The 12,063-nt window shown below is 38.7% G+C and overlaps 1 protein-coding gene across 1 annotated transcript; it reads right to left on the minus strand.

The window, feature by feature from the left end:
- LOC107619920 lies at positions 9,681 to 10,535 on the minus strand. Its single transcript, XM_016322152.1, has 2 exons — positions 10,475 to 10,535; positions 9,681 to 10,408 (listed from the first exon to the last, which is right to left on the minus strand). The coding sequence occupies exons 1-2, from the start codon at positions 10,533 to 10,535 to the stop codon at positions 9,681 to 9,683; spliced, it is 789 nt and encodes a 262-aa protein (XP_016177638.1).

Genomic DNA, 12,063 nt, shown 5'->3' on the forward strand with positions numbered 1-12,063 from the left:
AGATCATTTTGGAGACTATCTTTGTATCACTTTTGATCTCTTGATCACGTTTAGGGGGCTGGCCATTCGGCCATTCCTGGACCTTCATCACTTATGTATTTTCAACGGTGGAGTTTCTAAACACCATAGATTAAGGTGTGGAGCTCTGCTGTTCCTCAAGAATTAATGAAATTACTACTGTTTTCTATTCAATTCAAGATTATTCATTTTCTAAGATATTCACTCGCACTTCAACCTGATGAACGTGATGATCAGTGACACTCATCATCATTCTCACCTATGAACGCGTGCCTGACAACCATTTCTGTTCTATCTTCAATAGCTTGAGTGTGTATCTCTTGGATTCCTTATCAACGATTCAGATCGTCTCTCCTGACAACAGAGCATCTGAATCTGAGATTAGAATCTTCGTGGTATAGGCTAGAATCAATTGGCAGCATTCTTGAGATCTGAAAAGTCTAAACCTTGTCTGTGTTATTCCGAGTAGGATCTGGGATGGGATGACTGTGACGAGCTTCAAACTCATGAAGGTTGGGCGTGTGACAGACGCAAAAGGATTATTGGATGCTATTCCAACACGAGTGAGAACCGACAGATGATTAGCCATACTGTAGCTGTGCCTGGTATTTTTCATCCGAGACGAGCAATCCGACAGTTGATTAGCCGTACAGAAACCGTAGAGGACCATTTTCACTGAGAGGATGGATGGTAGCCATTGACAACGGTGATCCCCCAACATACAGCTTGCCATAGAAAGGAGTATGAATGATTGAATGAATGCAGTGTGAAAGCAGATATTCAGAAGGAACAAAGCATCTCCATACATTTATCTAAAATTCCCACCAATGAATTACATAAGTATCTCTATCTTATTTTATGTTTTATTTATCTTTTAATTATTAAAACCTCATAACCATTTGAATCTGCTTGACTGAGATTTACAAGATGACCATAGCTTGCTTTAAGCCGACAATCTTCGTGGGATCGACCCTTACTCACGTAAGGTTTATTACTTGGACGACCCGGTGCACTTGCTGGTTAGCTGCATGGAGTTGTTAAGAAACAAGTAGATTATTGATGAGCGGATATTTTATACGCTTTTTGGGGGAATTTTCATAAAGTTTTTAGTAGGATCTAGCTACTTTTTAGTATATTTTTATTAGTTTTTATGCAAAAATCACATTTCTGGACTTTACTATGAGTTTGTGTGTTTTTCTATGATTTCATGTATTTTCTGGCTGAAATTGAGGGACCAGAGCAAAAATCTGATTCAGAGGCTAAAAAAGGACTGCAGATGCTGTTGGATTCTGACCTCCCTACACTCGAAATAGATTTTCTAGAGCTACAGAAGCCCAATTGGCGCACTCTCAATTGCGTTTGGAAGTAGACATCCTGGGCTTTCCAGCAATATATAATAGTTTATACTTTGCACGAGTTGAGATCACGCAAACTGGTGTTTACCGCCAACTTTCTACCCTCTTCTGGTGTTAAACGCCAGAACTGGCATAAAAGCTAAAGTTAAACGCCATAAACAGGCAGCAACCTGGCGTTTAACCCCAAGAAAAGTCTCTACACATGAAAGCTTCAATGCTAAGCCCAAGTACAACCAAGTGGGCCCCGGAAGTGGATTTCTGCACTATCTATCTTAGCTTACTCATTTTCTGTAAACCTAGGCTACTAGTTGAGTATAAACAACTTTTAGAGATTTATTTTGCACCTCATGACATTTTACATCTGAATTTTGTATCTTCTATGGCATGAATCTCTAAACTCCATGGTTGGGGGTGAGGAGCTCTGCTGTGTCTCGATGGATTAATGCAATTACTACTGTTTTCCATTCAATCACGCTTGTTTCTATTCTAAGATATTCATTCGCACTTCAACATGATGAATATGATGATCCGTGACACTCATCACCATTCTCAACCCATGAACGCGTGCCTGACAACCACTTCCGTTCTACCTTAGATTGAATGTGTATCTCTTGGGTTCCTGGCTCACGAGTTTGACTGCCTCTCCTAACAACAGAGCATTCAATTCGTGAGAGCAGAGTCTTTGTGGTATAAGCTAGAATCAATTGGCAGAATTCTTGAGATCCGGAAAGTCTAAACCTTGTCTGTGGTATTCCGAGTAGGATCTGGGAAGGGATGACTGTGACGAGCTTCAAACTCATGAATGTTGGGTGCAGTGACAGTGTGCAAAAAGGATCAATGGATCTTATTCCAACATAAGTGAGAACCGACAGATGATTAGCCATGTACATGGACCTTTTTCACTGAGAGGACGGATGGTAGCAATTGACAACGGTGATCCACCAACATACAGCTTGCCATGGAAGGAGCCTTGCGTGCGTGAAGAAGAAGACAGTAGGAAAGCAAAGATTCAAAAGACAGAGCATCTCCAAAACTCCAACCTATTCTCCATTACTGCATAACAAGTATTTATTTCATGCTCTTTTACTCTTCGCAATCAAAACTGAGAATTATTATTAATATCCTGACTAAGAGTTACAAGATAACCATAGCTTGCTTCAAGCCGACAATCTCCGTGGGATCGACCCTTACTCACGTAAGGTATTACTTGGATGACCCAGTGCACTTGCTGGTTAGTTGTGCGGAATTACAAACGTGTGATTGCAATTTTCGTGCACCAAGTTTTTGGCGCCGTTGCCGGGGATTGTTCGAGTTTGGACAACTGAAGGTTCATCCTGTTACTTAGATTAGGAAAAGTTGTCTTTTTGTTAGTTTAGAGTCTCTTATTTTCTTTTCAAAAATCTTATTTTTCCTTGAGTTTAGTTTCATGTTTTAAGTTTGGTTTTCATCTTGACATTTAAAGTTTTCTTGTTCGTTTCCCTTGTTTTCATCTAAAAATTCTAAGTTTGGTGTCATTTTGTAGTTTTTCTCTTTCCTCATAAAATTCAAAAATCAAATATATATATATATATATATATATCCTTTCCTTTAATTGCTCATAATTTTCGAAATTTTAGTCTTATTCTATTATTGTGATTGAAAAATTTTAAGTTTGGTGTTTTCTTATTAAGAAAGTTTCAACATTTAAAATTTTGAAATCATATCTCTTTTTCAAAACCTCCTAACCACTTTCTCTCTCTTTTTTCGAAAATATTTTACAAAATTTTTCAAAATCTTTTTAATTAATTAATTCTTTTAGTTTTCAATTTCCTTTTATTTTATTTTATTTTAATTTCGGTATTTAAAAAAAATAAATAAATAAAAGAATAAAATTTTTATAATCCACATCATCTCCCTTTCTCCATCATGGATCTAAGTGGAAATGAACAGTCCAGAAGGAGTCTGGCATTATATGCTAATCCCACTACTGCTTCATATGGGGGTAGTATATGTATACCCCCCATTAAAGCTAGTAATTTTGAGCTAAATCTTCAGCTCATTATCATGGTGCAGCAAAATTACCAGTATTCTGGTCTTCCACAGGAAGAACCTACTGAGTTTCTGGCACAATTCTTACAAATTGCTGACACAGTACGTGATAAGGAAGTAGATCAGGATGTCTATAGACTATTACTATTTCCATTTGCTGTGAAAAATCAAGCTAAGAGGTGGTTAAATAACCAACCCACAGCAAGCATAAGAACATGGAAACAGTTGTCAGACAAATTCCTGAATCAATATTTTCCTCCTAAAAGGATGACACAGCTAAGGCTGGACATCCAAGGCTTTAAACAAGGGGATAATGAATCTCTTTATGATGCCTGGGAGAGGTACAGAGAGATGTAAGGAAATGCCCCTCTGAAATGTTTTCAGAGTGGGTGCAGTTAGACATCTTCTACTATGGGCTTACAGAAAAAGCTCAGTTATCTCTAGACCACTCAGCTGGTGGATCTATACACATGAAAAAGACGATTGAAGAGGCACAAGAGCTCATAGATACGGTTGCTAGAAATCAGCATCTGTACTTAAATAGTGAGTCCTCCATGAAAGAAGAAGCTAAGGCAGTATCCACTGACTTTAGTCCTCAGGAACAAGTTGCTGAACTCAATCAGCAACTATCTTCTATAACAAAACAATTAGCAGAATTTAAAGAGATGCTACAAGAAACCACCAATGCTAATAAGGATATGGAAACACAATTGAATCAGACAAAACAGCAGTTATCAAAATAGATAACAGAAGAATGCCAAGCAGTTCAATTAAGAAGTGGAAAAACACTAAATACCTCAACTCAAAGCAGCAGAAAGCCAAGAAGAGAACAACTTATAGAGGAAGAGCAAACTGCTACCCAAAATCCCTCTGAGGACAGTAAGAGCCCAGAGAGGAATAATTCTGGCATTCAAACGCCAGAAAAGGGTGAAAAATTGGCGTTAAACACCCAGTGGATGCCCAGTTCTGGCGTTCAAATGCCAGAAAAGGGTGAAAAGTTGGCGTTAAACACCCAACCCATGTCTAGTTCTGGTGTTCAAATGCCAGAAAAGGGTAGGAATCTGGCGTTAAACACCCATCCCTCCTCCTATCCTGGCGTTCAAACACCAATGAGGGATCAGACACCTGTAAGTGCTGATAATAAATCCCTCAAGAAGACTTCTCAACTTGCCTCTGTAGGAAATAAACCTGCAGCAACTAGGGTTGAAGAACACAAAGCCAAAATGCCTTATCCTCAGAAACTCCGCCAAGCGGAACAGGATAAACAATTTGCCCGCTTTGCAGACTATCTCAAGACTCTTGAAATAAAGATTCCGTTTGCAGAGGCACTTGAGCAAATACCCTCTTATGCTAAGTTCATGAAAGAAATCTTAAGCCATAAGAAGGATTGGAGAGAAACTGAAAAAGTTTTTCTCACTGAAGAATGCAGTGCAGTCATTCTAAAAAGCTTACCAAAGAAGCTTAAGGATCCCGGAAGCTTTATGATACCATGCACATTAGAGGGTACTTGTACCAAGACAGCTCTATGTGATCTTGGGGCAAGTATCAACCTAATCCCTGCATCCACTATCAGAAAGCTTGGCCAACCCGGATATGTCTTCAACTTGCTGATGGGTCCATTAAATATCCATCAGGCATAATTGAGGACATGATTGTCAAGGTTGGGCCATTTGTCTTTCCCAATGACTTTGTAGTGCTGGAAATGGAGGAGCACAAGAGTGCAACTCTCATTCTAGGAAGACCTTTCCTAGCAACTGGACGAACTCTCATTGAGGTCCAAAAAGGGGAAGTGACTCTGAGAGTCAATGAGGATGAGTTTAAGTTGAATGTTGTCAAAACTATGCAGTATCCAGACACATCAAAAGATTGCATGAGAGTTGATATTATTGACTCTCTGGTAGAAGAAGTCAATATGACTGAGAGTCTCGAATCAGAGCTAGAGGACATCTTTAAAGATGTTCAGCCTGATCTGGAGGAACCAGAGAAAACAGCAGGACCTCTGAAAACTCCTCAGGAAGAGGAAAAGCCTCCTAAACCCGAGCTCAAACCACTACCACCATCCCTGAAATTTGCATTTCTGGGAGAAGACAACATTTTTCCTGTAATCATAAGCTCTGCCTTAAAGCCACGGGAAGAGAAAGCACTAATTCAGGTGCTAAGGACACACAAGACAGCTCTTGGGTGGTCCATAAGTGATCTTAAGGGCATTAGCTCAGCCAGATGCATGCACAAGATCCTCTTGGAGGATAATGCCAAGCCAGTGGTCCAACCACAAAGGCGACTGAATCCAGCCATGAAGGAGGTGGTGTAGAAAGAGGTCACTAAATTACTAGAGGTTGGGATTATTTATCCTATTTCTGATAGCCCCTAGGTGAGCCCTGTCCAAGTTGTACCCAAAAAGGGAGGCATGACAGTGGTTCATAATGAAAAGAATGAACTGGTTCCAACAAGAACAGTTACAGGGTGGCGTATGTGTATTGACTACAGAAGACTCAATACAGCCACCAGAAAGGATCATTTTCCTTTACCATTCATAGACCAGATGTTAGAAAGACTAGCAGGTCATGACTATTACTGCTTTTTGGATGGCTATTCAGGCTATAACCAAATTGCAGTAGATCCTCAGCAAGAGAAAACAGCATTCACATGTCCATCTGGAGTATTTGCCTACAGAAAGATGCCATTTGGTCTATGCAATGCACCTGCAACCTTTCAGAGATGCATGCTCTCTATTTTCTCTGATATGGTGGAAAAATTTTTGGAAGTCTTCATGGATGACTTCTCAGTATTTGGAAACTCATTCAGCTCCTGTCTTGATCATCTAGCACTTGTTCTGAAAAAGTGCCAAGAGACTAACCTGGTTTTAAACTGGGAAAAATGTCACTTTATGGTGACTGAAGGAATTGTCCTTGGGCACAAAATTTCAAATAAGGGAATAGAGGTGGATCAAGCTAAGGTAGAGGTAATTGAAAAATTACCACCACCTGCCAATGTTAAAGCAATCAGAAGCTTTCTAGGGCATGCAGGATTCTATAGGAGGTTTATAAAGGATTTTTCAAAAATTGTAAAACCTCTGAGAAATCTGCTAGCTGCTGACACGCCATTTATCTTTGACAAGGAATGTCTGCAGGCGTTTGAGACTCTAAAAGCTAAGCTGGTCACAGCACCAGTCATCTCTGCACCAAACTGGACATTACCATTCAAACTAATGTGTGATGCCAGTGAGCATGCCATTGGTGCAGTATTGGGACAGAGGCATGACAAACTTCTGCATGTCATTTATTATGCCAGCCGTGTCTTAAATGACGTACAGAAGAACTACACAACCACAGAAAAAGAGTTGCTTGCAGTGGTTTATGCCATTGACAAGTTCAGATCCTATTTAGTAGGATCAAAAGTGATTGTGTATACTGACCATGCTGCTCTTAAATATCTACTCGCAAAGCAGGATTCAAAACCTAGGCTCATAAGATGGGTGTTGCTTCTGCAAGAGTTTGATATAGAAATAGGAGACAGGAAAGGGACAGAGAACCAAGTAGCAGATCACCTGTCCCGGATAGAACCAGTAGAAGGGGCGTCCCTCCCCATTACTGAGATCTCTGAAACCTTTCCGGATGAGCAACTCTTTGCCATTCAGGAAGTGCCATGGTTTGCAGACATTGCAAACTATAAAGCTACGAGATTCATACCCAAGGAGTACAGCAGGCAGCAAACAAAAACAAAGTACTACTTGTGGGATGAACCATATCTCTTTAAGAGATGCGCAGACAGAATAATCCGTAGCTGCGTGCCTAGAGAAGAGGCACAGAAGATCCTATGGCATTGTCATGGATCACAATATGGAGGACATTTCGGAGGTGAGCGAACAGCCACAAAAGTCCTCCAATGTGGCTTCTACTGGCCTACCCTCTATAAAGAATCCCGAGAGTTTGTACGTAACTGTGACAGTTGTCAGAGAGCTGGTAATTTGCCTCATGGTTACGCCATGCCTCAGCAAGGGATCTTAGAGATTGAGTTGTTTGACGTATGGGGTATTGACTTCATGGGGCCTTTCCCACCATCATACTCAAACACTTATATTCTGGTGGCAGTAGACTATGTATCTAAATGGGTAGAGGCAATTGCAACACCCACTAACGATACTAAGACAGTGCTGAAGTTCCTCCAGAAACATATCTTTAGCAGATTTGGTGTCCCCAGAGTATTAATCAGTGATGCAGGCACTCATTTCTGCAATAAACAGCTTTACTCTGCTATGGTCCGATATGGAATTAGCCACAAGGTGGCAACTCCATATTATCCACAGACAAATGGGCAAGCTGAAGTCTCTAATAGATAACTAAAAAGAATCCTGGAACGGACTGTAATTTCCCGTAGAAGGGATTGGGCAAAGAGCTTGGATGATGCTCTATGGGCATACAGAACAGCATTCAAGACTCCTATAGGAACTTCTCCATAACGATCAACTTTACCATTGGGTTTGTAATTAGTCTTGTAAACCCACTTTACTCCAATCGGCTTCTTATCTGTTGGTAAATCCGTCAGCTCCCATGTGTCATTCTTCTCAATGGCATGAATCTTCTCATCCATTGTTTTTTTCCAATTGTTGTCTTTAGAGGCTTCTTCAAATTTCAACGGCTCACAATCTGAAAATAGAGCAAAGTTTATGATTTCTTTATCGGACGGATCGTTGTCATTGCCAACTTCATAATCTGCTAATCTAGCAGGCAGTCTCCGCTCTCTTTGCGATCTTCTATATGATTCTGGTTGTTCAGTTGTGTCAGGTTGCCTTTCTTCTACTTCATCATATGTATTTGGAATGATAGTTAGCTGCTTTTCTATCTTTTTGTTCCAGTCCCACATGTCTTTCTCGTCGAACGTCACATCTCTGCTGATGATTACTTTCTTTGTTTCTGGATTGTACAACTTGTATGCTTTTGAGTCTGTGCTATAGCCGATAAAGATACACTTCTCGCCTTTGTCATCTAACTTCTTCCTTAATTGATCTGGTACGTGGGCATAAGCAATACACCCAAAGACTCTGAAATGATGAATGGAAGGCCGCTTTCCACTCCAAGCTTCCTCTGGAGTTTTATCACGAACACTTTTTGTTGGACACTTGTTTAAAATATGAACTGTTGTTGCGACTGCTTCTGCCCAAAACTCTTTAGGCATTTGTTTTGACTTGAGCATGCATCTGACCATATCCATGATGGTTCTGTTCTTTCTTTCAGCAACTCCATTTTGTTGAGGAGTGTATCTAGTTGTTAAATGGTGTTGAATTTCGTGTTGCTTAAAGTATTCTGAACACGCAAGATATTATGTTCCTCTGTCTGTTCTGAGAATTTTGATTTTACAGCCACTTTGTTTTTCGACAAACGCCTTGAATGTCTTAAAGACATCACATTCTTCTGATTTTTGCTTCAGAAAGTATACCCATGTGTATCTACTAAAATCATCAATAAAAGTGATAAAGTACCTGCTACCACCATTACTTGGAACTTCTACAGAACAGATATCTGAGTGCACAATTTCAAGTAATCTTCTAGCTCTCCATGACTTTCCTGTAGGGAATGGATCTCTGTGCTTCTTTCCCAGTTGACAAATCTTACAAACACAATTGGGATTATGAATCCGTGGTAGACCAGAAACAAGTCCTTTTCTTGACAAGTAGTTTAGGCCAGAAAAATGGAAATGCCCAAACCGCATATGCCACAACCAATTATCATCAAGTATCATAGAACTCATGCAAGAGGGATTAACATGTTGAATTTTTAACGGAAACATTCTGTTTGAAGTCATCTTTGCTTTATCAATGAACCTTCCATTGTTGTTAAATACAGTGCAATATCCACGATAAGTTATCATCTTATATCCCTTCTCAGATAATTGCCCCATACTCAGTAAATTGTAATCAAGTTCAGGAGAATAGAAAACATCAGAAATATAACTTAGAGAACCATCTTTCAATCTAATTGGTATGCGCCCTTTTCCTTCAATAGGGATCTTTGTACTATTACCAAATTTCAATAATAGTTTAACTGAATCATCTAATGAAGAAAATAACTCCTTTCTACCAAACATATGATTACTGCAAGCATTATCCAAGTACCATATATTTTCATCTTCAGCACATGAATTACTTGTAAAAAATAAAGTTTGAGTACCCGGATTATCATCAATATTTTGATGCTGATTTTCTGCCACGTGTGCTTGATTGTTATCCACCATTTTGAATCTACAATCTGTTGCTTTGTGTCCATACTTTCCACAATGAAATCAGTTGAAATTGGTTCTTTCTTGATGAAAATTTCCTCGACCTCTTCCTCGATTGACAGGCCTGAAATTCGTTCCACCTCTTCCTTGATTAGGTGGTGTAAAATTATTGTAACTTCCTTGGTTGTAATTGCTATGACCTCTACCTCTGAAACTTCCTCTACCTCTACTTTGAAAATTAAAACCACGACCTCGTCCTTCTTGTGTACGGTTTGATTCTGCAACATTGTTGAAATTCACTCGACTTTTCAGGGCTTCCTCGGTTAATTTTTCAGACTTCTCCAGTATTCTACTGATGTGACTTTCCATGGTTCCTTGCAACTCTGCAATCGTCATGCTGTCCATATCGTGTGACTCTAGTATCGTAGTCACCACATGGTCATACTTCATCGGCATGGTGCGAAGAATTTTCTCCACTACTTTGCTATCGGGCATATCTTCTCCATAGACTCTCATCTTATTGACAAGATATGTAACACGAGTAAAATATTGCTCAACAGTTTCTGAGCTTGACATCTCGTACCTTTCATATTCTCTTCTTAAAGACTGTAGCTTTGCTTTTTGAGCTTTATCTACGCCTTTGTATGACAGCTTCAACGTGTTCCATGTTTCCTTTGCACTTTTGGCATTTGCTATTTTGCCAAACACCGTATAATCTACTCCTTGATGAATTTGAGATAGCGCCAATTGATCTCTCCTCTGTTGAGCAGCATCTGCTCCTTCTTGCAAACCTGGTTCAATGAAATTCTACAGGTTCTGGGCCTTCAAATAGGTAGACATCAAAGTCTCCCAATAACTATAATCAAGTTTCCCATCTAACTTGGGACCGGACCACACAATATTGAAAGTGTTTGCCATACTGACTCTATGAATAAACAACTATGTGAGAACTCTCCCACACCTCACAAACTCTCAAACACCAGACGCTGGATTAACCAGCTCTGATACCAAATATAAGTAGGATACCCACACTTAATTGGCCCAGGATTACTCACTCATATAAATGATGCTATCATATTTTTAATTTTTCAAACTCACTAACACTCATATTAACAAGAAGAGAATTTTACAAAAAACAAGTACTAAGCATTCTTTTTCATATATGGGACACAAAATACAAGAGATGCACCACCTATTTATAGTTGTATTTGGCAGTTTTAAAACTAAACAACTTGTAACCTAAGCTTAATGATTAAGCTTGGATATAAGGCGGTAACTTATTGAAAGTTGTAGAAGAAACTATCCAGCTGTAAATCTTTGAACATTTGACCATGATCCTTTGTAACATTTCTAGTTACTTCCATAATAATCATTTCAAATTTTACTTCCTTCAATGTTTGACCAAGTTTTGACTAAGCTTTTGTAAATGGCGGTGAATGATTTTACAAGTTGATTTAATTATCAACAATTATTAATTGATGGAAACTCAAGTGAAGTCGACTTCACGTCAAATTGATACCTGAGAGTCATTGGATGAAAATTTAGTCAAATCAGTCAAATCAATCAAATCATCTAATGGCTTTCGGGTATCAACTTCACGTGAAGTCGACTTCACTTAAGTTTTAACTTTATTAATTACCTCTTCATTCACCGTTTACCATTTATTATCCAAACCCTAATTCTTCTTTCCAAAAAAAAGTCAAAACTCTAAAAATATACTAAAACATAAGATAAAAAATCATTTAAATTTTACGAAAAAACATACAAAATATAGAAAAAAGAATCATCTAAAACTAATAGAAAGAATTTTCAGAAATTTAGGAAAAAGAAACATAAAAAATTAGTTAAAAGAATCATTCAAAAACCAAATAGGAAGAGGAGAAGAAGAGCCATATGGTAGCCGGCAACAATGTCTTGGACGGCGTTGCGTGAACGGTGGGAGACTCGCGGTGGCGTGTTGCGAGGAGGAAGTCACGGAGGCCGCGCATTGTGAGTGGAGGAGTTGCCATAGATTGGAGTTGTTGATCGCGCGTCGCGAATGGGACCCTGCGGTGGCTGCGTCGCGACAGATGGAGGCCGCGATGGTGTTCGACGGTGCAGATGCGTCGGGATTATGATTACGCAGCAATAGAGGCCAGTGATGGATCCAGAAAATTTTGTGAGTGGGGGCAAAATATACATAATATGATAATAATTTTTATAATTATATTTTGTTATTATAAAATATAATTAGTCTTTAAATTATCTAATCAACAAATTAAAATACTAAAATAATAATTTAAATAATAATATATAAATTAAATTTCATTTTTTTAGGTTTTATATTTTGAAAAGATTAAATAATATTTTCATTCTCAATACAATCAAATGTCTTTCTTTTTATATATGTCGGTTAAATAATCATTTAAAAATTCATCTCTCATACAATTACAAAATTGATTCTTTA

This window comes from Arachis ipaensis, chromosome B10 (genome assembly GCF_000816755.2).
Source record: "Arachis ipaensis cultivar K30076 chromosome B10, Araip1.1, whole genome shotgun sequence".
Classification (NCBI taxonomy): domain Eukaryota; kingdom Viridiplantae; phylum Streptophyta; class Magnoliopsida; order Fabales; family Fabaceae; genus Arachis; species Arachis ipaensis.

Bases quoted from the DNA above. Each gene is read 5' to 3' on its own strand.
- LOC107619920 (XM_016322152.1), bottom strand. From the start codon at position 10,535: ATGGCAAACACTTTCAATATTGTGTGGTCCGGTCCCAAGTTAGATGGG. The intron at 10,409-10,474 runs GTTATTGGGAGA...TCATTGAACCAG, and splicing joins AGATGGGAAACTTGATTATA to GTTTGCAAGAAGGAGCAGAT.